The sequence below is a fragment of the Xiphias gladius genome, chromosome 6, assembly GCF_016859285.1.
Source record: "Xiphias gladius isolate SHS-SW01 ecotype Sanya breed wild chromosome 6, ASM1685928v1, whole genome shotgun sequence".
Classification (NCBI taxonomy): Eukaryota; Metazoa; Chordata; class Actinopteri; order Istiophoriformes; family Xiphiidae; genus Xiphias; species Xiphias gladius.
In genome coordinates, this window is record NC_053405.1 from 2,933,637 (window position 1) to 2,950,565 (window position 16,929).

The 16,929-nt window shown below is 42.1% G+C and overlaps 1 protein-coding gene across 3 annotated transcripts in view; it reads left to right on the forward strand.

Moving 5' to 3' along the window:
- The window catches only part of ghrhrb (growth hormone releasing hormone receptor b), a 47,295-nt gene that overhangs the window by 13,463 nt on the left and 16,903 nt on the right, over window positions 1-16,929 (forward strand). For all 3 annotated transcript variants that reach the window (XR_005707597.1, XR_005707598.1, XM_040129131.1), the window contains exons 2-3: window positions 150-258; window positions 14,305-14,412. Coding sequence is in view for 1 of the 3 variants with exons in the window: in XM_040129131.1 (XP_039985065.1) it covers window positions 150-258; window positions 14,305-14,412 (217 nt within the window). In the remaining 2 variants the exon portion in view is untranslated. The remainder of the gene's footprint in view (window positions 1-149; window positions 259-14,304; window positions 14,413-16,929) is intronic.

Below are 16,929 nucleotides of genomic sequence, written 5' to 3' on the forward strand. Positions count from 1 at the left end.
ATTAATCCGGTGACGGCTGCTGACTGACTCACTACGTTAACACCTCCAGCGTAATTATGCTTAAGGCGCCTGAAGAAACCATCGCCGCGCTGCCGTGTGTCCGCATGTGTAACTGAACTGCGTCGATGATCTCTCTCTCTGCCCCTCAGACGCAGGCCATGCACCCAGACTGCGCCCTGGTGGTTCAGCACATGAAAGCTCAGGAAGAATGCAACCAGATCCTCAAACAGGAGGAGAACAACCACTCCACCAGGACAGGTCAGTCTGCGTTTACACAGTGGCCACAACTAAGAATTGTGCACCTACTTTGCGGGGACTCACCTCCCATCTGGGGACATACGTCAGGTCCCCACATGGTTCACCAAGGTTACAGTAAGACTCGGTCTTAGAGTTTAGGTAGAATTGAGATAAGATAAAGTAGAATTAATCTTTGGCTAAGGTTAGAGGAAGGGTAGGTTTGGGCATGTAGCGTTTTGGTGAAGGTCAAGGGCAGGCCTCCTGAGAACTATAGTGAGTCAATACAGCGTCCTTACAAGTGTGAAAACCAAAAATGTGCGTGAATGCTTCGGCGTATTTGTCTTTTCATTTTATGTTTTGGATGAACTTTGACATGACTGAATGAGATGACTAATTAAAGCTGTGCAGTAAGTGTACTTTAGCATATTTTTATAGGTTCTTTATAAATGTTAGTGTATAAAAATCAATCCAGACTTGAATCCCCAACTTCCTTGGCGAGCACTCAGAGGTGACATTAAATCTACAGTAATGTACCATTAGGCCTGGTTCCCAAAGACAAACCAGTCAGGGGACACGAGGGGCCGAGAGGAGAGCGAGAGAGATAATAAAACTGTACAGACACGAAAAACCAAGGGTGGAAATGAGCAGAATCTACCGGGGAGACCCTACTCTGGAAATGGAGGCTATTTATTTTATTATTTATTTTATTTATTTATATGACATTTTTTGGCTGCGAAAATAGCTTAGCACCGAATTTTGGGTTCGCGTTCATTTTCACGCTGAACTGTACCTCAGTATAATCGCTGAAGATCTTTTTACTGACGTTTTTCTTGACAAAAATCCCGTTTTTGAGATTGTTTCTGTTTAATGAACGTAGAGAGAGAGAAAAGAAACACATTGCAGTGAACCAAAGACAAAAAGAGAGCCGGGTGGATTCATCCGTAGCTGAAAGTAGTCCCCAATAAATCCACCATTTCCTGTTTTATGTTTGGGTCATGTTTGCGACAGTGGGCAGCTGCTTCAGGAATTCACTGAGCCTTTTCTAAAAATAGTGAATTCGGAAAGTTTTGAGAGACTAAAACCATTTTGTTTGTTGTTTTTTTTTCATGTGATATGTCAACAATAAAAAACATAGAATAACACTATACTTATCCTCTAAATCTGAGAAGTGAATCACAGACATTTACAAACTACATTCTCCATATATCCTCAAAAATATGAATTAAAATACAGACAAATTGAATTCTTTGCTTTTTTTTTTCCTTTTTTTTGCTTAACTTTACTTTAATCAGGTGTCTCCAACTATTTTAACAATGAGAACTATTCACATTAATTAATCTGTTAAGAGCCACTGAAGCCACTAATTCATACCCTCCCCCTCCAACTCTACCCTCCTCTTTCCTAACATTGTCTGTAGGTTATCCTCTTTTTCTGGCGGTTTATTTTTCTTTGGCCAGTTTTCTCAATCAAAAGCATCGGCCGAAGCGTTTCTCCATCCTGACTCTTCCTCTTGGTGCAACGTTCTAGCTAAGACTAAAAAGCAGGCTCTTTGGCAGCACTTCCATTTGGGGACCATCAGAAGAGCTCCTGGGTGGGCTCGAGCCGTGCCGGGTTGTTAAATTACAGACATTCGGGACAAGGTTTGACATATTCTCTTTATCAAACTCTAGGTCTGAGTTTGAAGGGAGCCTGTGGCAAATTACAGATTTTACAGGGTTGCACAAAGCTAGTTTGACTTCAGTCAGGAGATACTGTTAAAATCTGTTTTATCTTTTTTAGTAAATGTAGCCCCTGTTGACTGTACGGTAGATTCGTATTTTTCACTTCACTTTTTCCCATCCTCCTCCTCTTTACCTACTTCTGAGGGTGTTAAGAGGAGTGAAAGGCGTTGGAGCTTCAACAGCAAATGTCAGGAGCCGAGAAAGTCAGTGAACCCCCCACGTCCAGGAAATTGATTACTGTACGGAGGTTCCTCATTAAAGGAGAACCACCGCCAGCCTCTGGGTTTCAGCCACTGGCAGTCTGAGCCCTCAGAAAATCGTGCCACTTCGATCTCATCCGATGTAAGAAAAACAACTCTCAAAATCTGATTTATTGGTAGATACAAAATGCATCAAAAATTCCATAAAAATAGAATCTAAAGAAAGAGGACGCTCCTATTTGCTGCACAGCCCTCAGACCAAAACAATTTTTGTCTTCTTCTGACTGCTCTCATCTTTTACTATTTCTATTCTAGAAAGTGTTTTTTAGCGGTTTCGGGGCCCGTACTGCAACAGAACTTCGCCTTAGCCCGGATCTCTCTTTGGACCACCTGGCCTCGCTGAGCCTAAAACTGGTGATCCTGAATAACAAAGCCGATTATTAATCAGCTCTGTGAACTTTGCGTTTCACTATCCAGCTACAAGCACGTTCATATGAAAGAGGCAGAGGTGTTAATAACAAGCAACATAGTCAGAACCAGGAACGATGTACTCAATATGAAATGAGATGAAATGGTGAACGGCAAACTTGGGCAGCAAAACGTGATACTGATCAGAGTGAAATGTAAAAAAAATAATCACGTAACTAGACTAGAATAAGAAGCTGTAGAAGTACTATGAAATCATTTCCAAATATTAAAATGAAGGCCATATACGGCAAATAATTGGGGGAATTATGAAAATGAAAAGATCCAGATGAAAATGTGATTTAAAAAGGAACCGTGTGCACCATACTGTGGAGTCTACCACTTACTTACTTGAATGAGAGAGCGCACAATAAGCACCGCGTTGCGTGTCTTTCCATTTGTATCTTAATTTTTCATTGACAAAGGCCATGTTTGTGAAGTAGACGGATGCACTGAAGCGTTTTCAGGGTTTTTTCCTCCTCACAAAAAGACCGTTGTTTCTTGTGAACTGTGTTGAACAGAGTAAAAAAAAAAAATCTTGATACAAATCCGCTTCAACCAATTTGTTCCTTTAAAGTAATCAGCGTATTCTTTGATGAAATTAAATTGGCCTTCAGAGTTTGGTATGTAAATAACGTGGACGTTTTTTGTAGGTGTTTGCATTCGGGGTCAGTTTTGTAAACAGCTTACATTACATTAAATCACGTAATCCATGCATTATTATTAAAATACCAGCTCAAACTATTGATTAAACCACACTCTTTAGCACCACACCTGAAAGCAAAGCTGCTGGATGCCTTCCTGCATCCGATCATTGCTGCTCTTTAATCAAAAGTATAGCGAGCGCATTTGCTTCCGGTCATTAAATTACCGTCCTTCACTTGGCAGAGCGGCCGAAGCAATCAAGGTAACTAATCAAGTGAGGAGATGTCTGGGTTAAAGGGACTGATTGGTCAGCCTGGCCTGGCCCTGTTTCATCTCTGCAGCTCTGGTAGAAGGCGAGCCAACTGAGTCAGAGGAGATTTATCCATTATCCTCCCTTCGATGGCTCAGAAAAAACAACAACAAAAAAAAAAAAAAAACTCAGGCACAGGAACAGCTTGTCCTTCAGGAGCTTCATTTTCCATCTCAGCTGCTTTCTGAAAGCATGTCAATTACACCTGAAGTATGAATTCTCTTTGTTTTGAAGTGTGTTTTGAGTTATGCGAGAGGGTCATTCCAGGCGGCTAAGCTCTGCTCTCTCCTCACTATGCCCGTCAGATCTGAAAAGGTTGTTACGAAAGCTACACACTCTGACGGTCGTCCGCTCGCCAGTGGGACTGCCTGTGCTCGCCACAGCTGGTTTCGCTCAGAATTAATTGCATCATTTGTCACCCTTTCCTGGGATCAACCAAAGCCAAGATGTGACAATTTGCATTTGAAGCGGCAGGTGCCAGTCGCCTCAAGCCCGGCCCGAACCCTGACTGAAGTGGACTGGGGTGCCGCTTCACATCTCCAGGAGGGTTTTAACAAAACTGGATTGTCCAAAGGGAAACACGGTCCCATCTGAAGAGTCCGTCACGGTCTCCTCAGCGACCCCAGCCAGTCCACCAGACACAAACAACCAAGCGTTCAAGCACTCAATCAAACTTTATTTGTATAGTTTTGGCAGAAAAAGGCTCTTATAGAGAGCTCTCAAGGAATCTGAGGAGCGAAAAGGATTCTCCTGGGAGAACTAATCCCAAACACACACATGAATATTACATGTTTTGATTGATCAACGACGCCATAGAGAGCTGAAGTGCGACAGGAGCTTCTTGGTTTTGTTCCAGAAGTAAGAAAACCTCATTCAAAATCCCGCTGACATTCTTGACTACACTAATAACTAAAAATCCAGCCTTGGAACAGAGCCTCTCTCAACCATAAGTCATAGGACTCGCTTCAGAGGTCTAGATAAGGACATTGTCTCTGGAAGCTAGGTTGACTAGCAGCCGTTGCATCCATCATTTCCACTCCACTTCCGTGGACGTGGGCGCTTCCCGTTGACAAGGGGCTGGGGATTTTCAGACGGGGGGGTTAGCATTTTCTGGATGTTTTCGCATTGTGGATAATCCTGGGGGTCTTTGACAGGTGACCAGCCATAGCTAGCTACAGAGAGTGTGCTTGTCAAGCTTCCCTTTTTCAGTTTCCGCCGTGCTGAGATCAGTTATGATATTGTAGGCATTATTATACACATGCACAGATGTGTGTGGAAACTGTACTTGCGCATAATAAAATTACTTCAACAGTCTTTTCTCAGCAGTAGCAAGTACACGGGCAAATCACACCGATTTATCGTCTCAAATACGTTGTCTTACTAATCACCTTGGTCAACATGTGTGACAACAAGGAGTTAGGGTGTATTGTGGAGGAGCTTTTAATAGGAAAGCTTTCACAGACATATTTATTCAATTTACACATTTACAGTTAACCCTTTAACCCAATACCCAACCCAGTTCTGTTCCGTTAATCAAGGTGTAGGGCTCTCCGTGAAAGTTTGAGAGGTCTGAGACAGAATATTGAGGCAGGAAAATACAGGATTCTGCATTCTCACTGGACTGTGTCATTGTCAGTTTAATGTTAAATATTTTGGCGATTACCGTAGAAGTGATTTGGTTTTTTTTTTAAAGATATTTTTCCTCTGTGCTGCACATTTGATGTGTTTACTGTCAGTTCAAAGGAATAACCCTAATCCCCCTTCAGTCTGGTCCATTTTCCTCGTTGGTGAAGTAAACAGCTGAACTGCACACAGAGATGGTGGTTTGGTGGAGGGAGCGGGGGGCTGGATCATATACGTTATATGGCTGGGTGCTACTTAGCCGCTAAAGAATGAGCCACTGATGGTGAAGCATGAATGAAGCGGCTGATGCTAATCAGCTAATGCAAGCTTGACTTCAGTGCTCTGCCTGAACTAACGCTGTGCTCTGTTGGTGTAGCATTTTCATGCAGGTTATTGATGTGCGGAGTGCTATAGCCATGAGGGACAAAATGAGTAAAGGGCTGGAATATGCTTCTCTGCCTTCATGTAGGTGAACACACGTGGGAGAAGTTTGAATTTTCTGTTTTGTTTTATACTTATGTACAATGCATTGTTCAGATTTGAAAGGGCTTTGCATCAGCTCCCTCACGTTTACCCAGAACACCGTTCTGTGCATAGATCGGCAGAGACGTTTACATGCATCTTCGCAGGAATATTAATTATGCTCCACAGTAGCCAGATTTCCATCTAAAGGTACATTTTAACTGAATTTCACGAAAGTCGCCGAAAGAAAAATTATTTTGCGTTTCCGTCCCCTAAATTTTATAGCAATATGAGGAGTTTATCTGTCAAGATAAAAAGCTGATCAGAAGCGCAGAAAAAGGACGATGTACCGAAAAGAGCGTCATGGAAACATGGCGTTTCTGTTTGTTTCATGTAGTAATTTGAGGAAGCTCGCAGTCTCCTTATAGCTCCGCACAGATCTGGTGTTTTCACCTGCTACTGTTTTTCCTCTCTTTAGTGAACATTTAAGTCACATGCTTTCATGTACATCACAATTACTTCGCCAAGTCTGCTTCATTTGCACTTTGCCACATTTGGCATTTATCAGTACACCAACTTTTCCACCTCAGCCAAGCGTACAAACCTTTTTTGTGACATTCTGAGATTTTTTTTGCAAATTTTTTAATGTGCAAATTGAAAATGTGCATGGAAACACGTGCATGGACTCCCACCTACTGAGACACTACAACAATAAACAGTAAAGAAACAGAAAACTAATGCACACCAGCACTAAAAATATAGTTTCGGTATGGTGAGTTAGAGCATGGAAACTTAAACGAGTTTAGATATGGCAGGTTGGTAGGTATTTAGGGTTGTGTTAAAATGTGATTAAAATGATAAGTGGGGTAAAATGACTAAAATAAAAAGACAATAAAAACACAAATAAGAGAAAGGCAGTAAAAGGTAAAAATCAAATAATGGGCATAAAACATTCTGAACAAAAGCAGGGAAAGAACAGAAAATTCACACTCAACATAAAAGCCCGGCCTGAGTGGGCTGCTCATATGCAGAAAAACTGACAAACAAAGAAAGGTTGGAGACACAAACTGGACCAAGAAAAACTGCTTAACACTCATGAATATTTAGCCACAGCTGTCTCGAGGATAAGTGTCAGGGCCATGTAGGTCAGGTCCTTATGTCTTTGACCGAAGTGTTGTGGGAAATACAGATGAGAGCAGAAGGAAGTGGAGGCGGGAAGTAGCAGCATACTGTATTGTGTACACACGGTATATTCATTTTGTAGTCATGGGAGACCTTGTACTTTTATTCAGCTACATTTCAGTGCTAAATTTTGTCCATTTAACTCGTCTACCTTTGTCTCCGGGCTGGAGTTTCATTCAACATTAGAATATCTCATAAAGCAACAACAAGGTGTTGTTGGACAAAAGTAGGAAAAGCAAAAGGTGTCGATAGAAGCATTAATTATCGCTCAGCTCTGCTCTGCTCTGCTCTGTTCTGTTGTTCCGCTTGTGCCACCGAACCAGAATGCACAATACCACGATCCTGCAGCAGCCCACCTGGATGGAATCAAGCCGTGATCGATGTTGTTGCTTCCACCTGTGTTTGGCAGGTCAGCAGGACCACCTCATCCTGCCTTCGCTGTTTTCTGAAGGTTAATTTGACCGAACTGATAAGAGTGACCGACATATCAACACGGAGTTTCCCCGTTTGTACAGTTAGCATATCTTATCAAATTCACAGAGCAGCAGTTGAGGTGCTGTATTTGCATACAAGGACTATTTGCTGATAAGCAAAAGCACGTAAGGTAGTCTCGGAAATGGAAGCTGAGGGAGAGTAAAGATTGCTCTGGCTCCCTGAGTCTTTGTTTTCCTAGACATGTAAGAAAGCATTATCGCAGTTATTTGATAGCATAGACAGCTAATAAACAAAGGAGACGCTGCATTTTTAAAAAAAACCTCAAATAATTAAGTTATTCGACAAAAATGTGCCTCCTCTATCAAGCTATACGTATATGTGTTATCTTTGGGCAGTCGGGGGGTAGAACAAAGGCGAGACTGGCTATGTTTGCTAGCTGGGATAGCTAACGTGATGGCTAACAAATAGTTGGGCACAAATCCGTGCTGCTGACGCCACGGTTTTGTGGTTGCTTGTGACCTCTCACAAGGAACTAGTATTTACCTACATATTCATCTTGATAATACTCACCTGGATAATGATTGAGAAAAAAATCAGTCAAGAGTTTTGACGGTGGCTGGCATTTTGGCTAACGTAGTCTGCATCTGTTAAAACCTCACGATCAACGTAGCTCTCATTTGTTCTCACAAATTACCACAATTTTTTTATCTGAATTACTGAATTTGTGCTCTTGCTCTTTCAGCAAAATTTGAGATGTGAAAGTGGATTCACTGGTCTAATGCTACCGAGCTGTTTCACCCATTCTATAACAGCATGTAAATCCCAATCAATTTTGTTTTTTCCATACAGATAATTTTGTAAGAGGGACCATTTTATCACATGACTGCTTCTGCTTCCTCCAGCTGAGCTCATTTTGTCGCTGTTTACCTCAGAGCATGAAAAGACAAAGCCATTGGTTTTAATATAAGGTCAAACAGGTGTGTTTAGGAGCACGGTTCAGCTGCAAATCCCTTCAGACTAACTCATCAGAATTCATCAAGGGCCGAGGAGCCCGTCAGGTGTGATTCAATGAGGGACAAACAGATGGGTGGGATGAAGACAGGAGGTAAAGGGCGATGCGGCTGATGAAATGGCGATTGGGAAATTATGAGGCTTCGTATTAGCAGTGTTACAAAAGACTGCACGTGAGGTAAAGGCTACTAAGGGATGGATCTAGAATTTTCGGTAGTTAACGTGGTCGTACTTGGCTGCTGACAGGAGAACAGCACCAGCAGGTAACCGGTAAAAAAGCACGCTCTTGCTTTCACTTTGTGCCCTTTTCTCTATCTTGAGTAGCCTAATCAACTGTCCAGTCGGGGAAGGGGAGGGCAGATGTCTTGTCTACCTTGGGGTTAATTACCCTCACACCTCCAGGAGGAACATGGAAATTCAATGACAAAGAGGAGACGAGGAAGCAATGCAGGAGGGAACAGAGAGAGGGGGTTAACAGTTAGAGCCACAGTGAGCAAAAGCCAGCCTCATGAATTCATGCGCATGTGTGTCAGTGCCTGTTTCCACATTGCTTTCACGCTCCACTGTTGACATTTCCTCAGATCATTTCACACCATGGCTGCCCTGCCCTCTGTGTATCTCTGTGGTCACTCACAGCTGTCATTTTCACAAGTAATTACACAGACTAAATACCAGAGGGGAAAAGTTACTATAAATCGTATTGTAGAAATGATTGGTCCATAAAAATATGAACATTAAATTTATCAACAGTTTTATATACAATAATAATGATGATGATAATAACAATATAATAATAATAATTATTATTATTATTATTATTATCATAATTATTACTATCACTATTATTATGTAATATTATACAATAATGGATTAATTGTTTAAGAAATACATAAAAAACAAAAATGATAAATTGGAGGTTCCAGTGTTTTATATGGTTGTAAATTGAATTCCCTTGGGTTTTAGACTGTCGGATAAAACTGGGTAGTAGAAGACATCTTGGAAATTGTAAATGGCACCTTTGATTTTTTAAGATTAGGATTTTTTTTATTTTTATATTTCGTGCCAGGATCGAACAGGAAATGCTGCAGTTCTGTAGCTTGCGTCTTTAACACTAGGTCACCAGAATGACCACGTTTGACTTTTTATAACATAATTGATCAGTTAATCATCCTCTATCATCACTCACAACTCTAGAAAATGTACTCAAACGCTGTACTAAAGTATAATTTCGAGGTACTTGTTATTTTCTTACTGGTGAGAGTGGATACATCCGAGGACCAGATCCACCCCAGGAGAACATTTCATAAGGCACGTTAAGACATGTTTAGAATTTATCGTGACCCAGGTTGCCTATTTATTTATTTTTGTTTTGTTTTTCCCCAGTCTTTTATTTCAGGGCAGACATTAAATGTGAACAAATTTGAGCTTTGGGGACACGCAAAAGCTGTTTTTCGACAATAATGTGGTTACGCCTTAACTGCTAAATATAAAGACTTTCCTGTAGCTAGGACCAACGGCGCACTTGTTTACTGTACAACAGCCCCCTGGCACCAAAGTGCCGCTATCTGAACATACGGGAAACGTTGACGCGGAGGGCAGAGAGTTTGGGCGTAGAGTGTAATGGGACTGCTACCCTGTCTCATTTGCAAATAAAGGCCTGTCCATGCATCAAATATAATTTCAGCCATTTACTAAGCAACAGTCTCTGAAAGATTATGCAAAATGCAGCAAGCGTTCAAGTGGAACCCCTAGGAGAGAAGAACCACTTGGCCCAACACATAATTTGAGTTTGAAACCACTGGAGTACATGTACTGCTTCACATTTCAGAGAAAAATATTGTTATTTTTACTCCACTCTGTCTCTTGGCTGCAACAACAAGACAATTTGCTAATTAAATGCGGACGTGGTCTGAAGCTGTTTCACTCCGTTGGTTCAAGATTTAACAGTCAGTTTTGCTTGGATTGCCAGTCTCAGGTGGGAGTGGGGGATTGTTTGGGTTTGGGTTTGGAGTTTGGGTTTGCAGAGCAGGAGGGAGATTAGATGAGAGATCAAGGGAGCGGAGCTGTCTGCTCAGTCTAACCAGATCATAAAACAAACTTTATGTTTCCCTAATCCATCAGTTAACCTACACAAACGCCGTCCTGAAGTTCTGATTGAGCTCTTCGTCCGTTTGAATATCTCCCCTCTGCCACTTCTTCCCCCTCATCGTCTCTGTTTCTCTGTCCACCTCTGCTTCTCCCTTATCACATAACATTGTTTATTAAAGGGCAGATATTGTAGTGTCCATCCCAGTGGAGCCTCTTCTCCTGTAACAATATTACAGCAGCAGCAGTGTACATGACAAATTGAAGGCAAACGCTTTATTGAACCACGAAAACACTGGATAGTGAAGTGTGGGAGGTAGAGTTGTAACCAGAAGAGGAATAAAATACTGAGATAATGCCATGGAGGTGAAGAGGAAACACAGGAGATGCGTTTAGATTGACGTTCGGTCCGTCTAACGCACCTTCCCTTCATTACGCCTGACAAAGGTTACCGCATTAAATTCGCCATAGGTTACGTAAATGTCAGAGGGGGTGAATCCTTGTATACCGAGGCCAACGGGACGGAGTTTCAAGGCAGACCCCTCAGGTTTGACTTTGTCCACCTGCTTCAGCCCTTGACAAGAAAGATAATCCAATAAATCAGATTAGATGGAAAGTCAGGCATTAAACAGAAACAATGTGCTCCTCTGAGCAATGCTGTTTCATATACCTGTCACAGCCGCCAGAGTCAGGTCCTCCAAAAAAGTTATCTTTCTCTTTCATGAAATTGTTTTCCAAGGTCCATTGTGACGACAAACGAAATCTCTGTTTGGATTACGTTGCATCCAGACTCCCAACTGTGGTTAGGTTTAGGCAGGAAGAAGCGCTCGGGTTGAGGTTAGGGAAAGACTGCGGTTTCGGTTAAATGTTAATAAACACATTGCGTCACTGTGAACTTTTTTTAAACCAACACGACCATCGTTCCCCATCCTTAACCCCGTGATCTGAGTTACCAGTGCATAATCATAAAAACCACTAACCTACTTTAGTTTCTACAAGTGGACGTTGTGTTGCGAGAGTGGAAATCGCAGGGAAACAAATGAAATGTGTTGTCAGTGAACTTTAACCGATACGTTCAGTATCAACATCTTTGCAGCTTGTCAGATGTGTTAATTATCATGTTCTCATTATGTTAAAAGAAAATGTAATCTGGGAGGCATTATTTTTTATTAAGACATATTTGCTCTTTCAAATTAGTTGTCCATAAATTTAATTTCGACGGTATGTGTGCGGTATCGAAATGCAGGGCTAGTCCTGGATTTTTTTTACCTTAAGCAGACCGTGTTTTTTTTGGGGGGGGGGGATAAAATTGTGTAGGGAAGTGTTCCTGTTACCTGGATTGTGCCCCCTGAAACCTTTTTATGGCAACCATTTGGCATTCAAAGCGCAGGGAAGTGAAGAAGTTCTTATCTTGACTTCCGCCTGTGAGACTTGCAACTAAAGCACTTTGGCTTCAGTTAAAGCTTAGTAAAGTAAACATATCGTGTCTTGTGCTTCAAGACACCATGGACTTTTTTAGTGTTAAACTATGACTACAGTCTGTCCCTGTCCTTAACTAAATGCTCTGAGTTGCACAAACATAACCATAAAAACCATTAATCACACTTTGTTGCTACAAGTGGATATTGTAGGAAACCAAATTAAATACATTGTCAGTGCACAATTTGCTGATAGATTCAGTATTGTTTTGACTTTGCAGACACATGAATTAAAATTGTTTCCCTATTATGATGAGAAAAAAGATACTGTATCTGGGCATCCTTACATTTCTTACAAATTGTATCTGCTGTTCAAAAATAATAGTATATAAATAACTTCTATGCGGCCGGGCTAGGACTTAATGACCCCCAGCCAACCCCCACCCTCTCCAAAATGCATAAGCATGCACAGCGAGGCGAGGCAGCTTTCTCTGTTTAGCACATTTCAAACACAGACGCGATTCACAGCGCTTTAAACAGGCGAAGAAAAGCATTGGGACGTCATTCCAGAAACAACTGGCAATGAAAACCACTACATTAATTGACTACAAAAACAGTTATGATGCATTTTCGGTTCAGTAATAAGTTGTAATTTGCCCCAAATGCAAGAAAGGAAATTAAAGTGCTGTAGAGAAATACGAGTCGAAAGCAGAGCAGAACAGCAGAGTTTTTAATTAAGATTTTAAATTTGGTATAGTGCCCCAAACCTCCCAGCTACCTCGTGAATGAAGATTTTTGGACTCGTGATTTCCGTGTCATCTCGCGAGCAAAAGAAGTGGTGGGACGGAACCTTTGCTACCCTCCCAGTATCAATTAGAAGTAGGAAATTTGAGAACTCCTGAAGGTGGAAAAAGAACCACAGAGATGTCCTGAAACTGGTGCCCAAGTAGCTGCAGAGCAAGATTGCCGGCAGTTAACAAGATCCAATCTGAACACTGATTCAGTCGATGCATCTATTTGAATAGGAGCTACATAGCCTGCATAGCCCGTTTATACTGTATCTCTCTAACAGGTTAACTGACTTCTACAGACACGCAACAAAATGTAATACTTTCAGTCTGTTTTGTTTGCTTTGCTGCCACATGCCTTTGGAGCGGTTCTGTGAAAACGTGCGAAGGTGTGAGATGTTCATGCACGTGTGAGCGTAGCGACGCCGTTGATGAACATTACGTAACAGCCTGTCACACAGACCGCCGATCGTAACGGGATAACTGAGACCCTGGAGAGGAGATTTATTGAGAGCGTGAGAAAAACAAGTTTTCTCTGCTCGGGATATTTATAGATAAGGTGACAAAAAGATGCAGCCATCGATGCCTGATGAGAAGCACCAGTCCATTCATCCGCTGTATCGTGCTGTCAGAGTGTCGCAGGCTTTGCTTTAATTAGCACCTAATGAGGAACTTGCTGCAGGGCCCTTTTCACACACAGCGATCCGACCAAAAGCCGTGTGCCCTTTTACAACACTACAGTCTGTATACACACACGGGGGCTTATCGTCACCTGGAGAGTCATTGGGGCAGTTGCAATAATAATAACCTAACTACGTGTTTTTCAATAGATGCTGCACAGGAAAAAGTCATATGCAGCTGGGCGAACAAACAATGGCCACGATGCGAGGCACAAAAAAAAAAGAATAGATAAATAAGTAAAAAAGGAGAGTTCAACGTCACATTTATCCGGCGAGATGTTTGCCTCATCCCGGCTTTGGCAGGAGAAGCTCCAGCAGTAGCCAAAAGCTGTGTTTTATTATGAATGAGTGGTGGCGTGTCTCCGCCGCGCTGCTGTTTTAATTGACACAGGGCCGAGCCGCTTTGATGTACGAGGCGTTGCGGTGGCGGAGAGAGACGAGAGACTCCTCATTAACCGCTCTTCCCCCTCCCCCTCCACAACTCCCTCGTTCGGAGCGACGGAGGCTAAGGGGAGAGCTCGTCAGCCATGCCAGGGGGGCGGCAGAGGCAGAGCGTGGGCAGAGAGGAGGGCTGAGGATATCACCAAGTCAGACCCGCCTTCTCTCTCCCAGACTTGGGAAAACCCCTGAAAAGGACAAAATTATGTGCATGAGTCGGTACTCGACATTAGCGAATGCGGTAGCGTTAAGAGGAGTTCAAAGTCAATCAGGTCACTCACTGAATTTTAAGAGTGATGCATAAAGATTTCATTCGTTGTGTATTTAACTCATTTCAGTGCATACGCTGCTGATAACCCCCCCCCCCAATCATTCATTTTTCTCTGTAAATGAGTCCCTAAAGTCTTATTTTCCCTAAACAGGTTAAAAAAAAAATCTACCTGTGCAATAAGATTATCTTGACCCATGTTAGATGAAAATCAGCTCGTCTGCAGCGGTGATAGTGCAGCACCTTTAAACCAGAATGAAAAAGGCATGTTTTTTCTATGTCCATTCAGGTTCCCTCCCTTGCTAACTCGTGATAAATGTTGCCTTCTTGTCTCAGGTTGTCCGACAGTGTGGGACGACATTCGGTGCTGGTACCGTGCTGAGGTGGGACAGGTGGTCAGCGTCTCGTGTGCCAACGTTTCCCAGCTGTTTGCTAATAACCAAGGTAAATCATTTAGCTCAGCTTTGACGGAGGTGGGGTCGCATTGCGGGACGGAGCTGTGTGTCAAGTCAAATAAGAGGCTGCTTAGGACCTTCAAGCACCAAGGGCTCCTCATACTAAATGAAAATGATGTTTGTCTTAAATTATTCATTTGTTTATTTAAAGATACACACATATATGTGATTAAAACAAATTTGACAACCAATGGTGGTTGCTATACCAAATTTAGAGATTTTGGGGGCACTGTAAATTCTTAAAGTATGGAGCATAACCTTTGTTCTATTGTTTGTTTTCATCTTATTTTTATTTTTAGGGACAAGTAGCGCATAGCATGAACCAATGTCATACATCACAGCATTGCTTCATGCTACTGTGTATACTAGCCTAAGCTAGTCTGCAGTGACGTCCCCAGATGGGCCTTTAAAATACATAAAAAACACACTAATAAAATATATTTAAAAAAGCTCACACAGAACACACACAAATCATGTTATGTTACGTTATGTACCATTTGATGCTTCTTTACTCTTTATATTTTGGTGTTCTGACTGTGATACAGTGAAATTTATTTATTTTTGTCCACATTTGCCCTTTTTTGTTTTTATTTTTGTGGCGGCAGAAAATGCTGTTATCAGTTCTGCTTGATGCAGTGTAGAGAAATGATTAATATTGCTTCCAACAGTCACGCTGAGCTTCTTTATTTGTCTTTTCTTTTTTCTTTTCCAGCATAATGAACTTGTGCTTAGTTCATCCATCGTTCAGTTTACAGCTCAGCAAAGTCACCAGGTTATATTTAGATATCTCTTAGGACCAGTGTTATGCTTTCAGTAAGTATTTTCTATGTGGGTCATGTGGACTCGTCTTGGCTGAGCTTGGCTGCAGAGAGCGGCGCTGTCCTGACTGTTTACAGGACCCCGACCTCCTCCAGACCCCCGTCTCATCCAGCTGTCTTGTGTGTAAAAAAAAACCCAAAATGGACTCTCAGTCTCTCGTTTAGCATCAAATGTTTGAAAGGCGGGTACAGATGCAAGTGAAAAGTAAAAGCGATTCTGACCATTTGGGAGATGAACAAAGAGAAAAATCTGCAGGTTGCCACAAACAATCCCAGTGGAAATAGAGAGAAGTGGAACAAGAGGCAGTAAAAAAACTTTATTCCTTTACTCAACCATAAACGATAATTAGCCTGATCACCTGTAGAACAAAAAATGTAATCTCTATGATTATCTATGTAAAAACGTACATAAAGGGTTGACAAAGTGTTCACTGAAATATGCGTTATTAAACGGGAAGATATAAAACGTCCCTCTGGCGGACATTTTTTGGAAGCGAAATATTCAACTAAGTGTTTCTCTGTTACTGATTGATAAGGGCAGCGCGGGATGAAGGAGGAGTGACGTGAACTATTAGAAAGCACGAAGGGGCTTGTTGGACTGCTAATCTCAGAAATCTTGACTCTGAAAACGGACGGAGGAGGACGACTGCATCAGAGAGAGTTTTTCTATATATTTCATAAAAGAAAGTTTTGTAGCCGTCACGCCCAACTGGCAAGTTTTAGATCAGTCAGTCTGTCCACCACTTGCATCAACACTGAATTATAGCAACAACTATTGGATGGATAGCCATACAAATTTGTACAGACACTTGTGTTACCCTCAGAATTACTTATTACTTAGTGATTCCCTGTTTTTTTCGCTAGCGCCACCAGCAGGTCAACGTTTTCACTCATTCAGTAAAATATCTCAAGATCTACTCGGTGGACCCAATTTTTTGGCTCCAGAATTTCTCCAGAGTTTTTGCTATCGCTACATTGGCAACGTTAGCATTAACAGCTGTTTACCCACCAAGACAGGAGGTTAGAATACACCGTCTGGGCGGTATCTAGGTAGTGACCGCACACTCAGTCCATTTAAGGGATCTTTGTCAAGAATGTGGGAGATTTTTTTCTAGAATCTCAAATATCAATATCGTTTTTCGCCCCAAAAATCCAGTATCAGTTGGGCTCTTGCATATACAGGCAGTGCTTTTTACCCCTTCTGTGAAACACCCCCACGAGGCCCCTGTGCTGAAACACTCTGGTTGAATAAAGTCTACTCTTCCAGTGTGTGAGTGTCGGCGAATTATTTTCAGCAGGAGGCGACGAGCAGAGAGCATTGTACAGTACGTGGGGTGCTGAAATGATGCACTCGGCCGATTTGCAATGGGAAGACAGCTCAAAGCAGAGAAGAAGAATGAAGTACAGGGCAGCTTCTCAGTGAAAGTTAACCGTATACTTTGTGTAGAGCGATCAGGAGGCGGAGGTTGCTGCCGATGACCTCATAACTCAATGTTAGTGGGTTCCCGGACCCCGCTGGATTTCCTCCTTCACAGACACCCGGCCAAGTCAAGCGCTCTAGCTGTAACTGTACGGTTGGATCCAGACTAACCAACAGGAGGCTGCATGCAGAGAAAATAATGAATTGGAGAATCGAAGAGTTCACTGTAGGAGCCAAGAGCATGAGGAAGGCATTGGCCCTGCTTGTT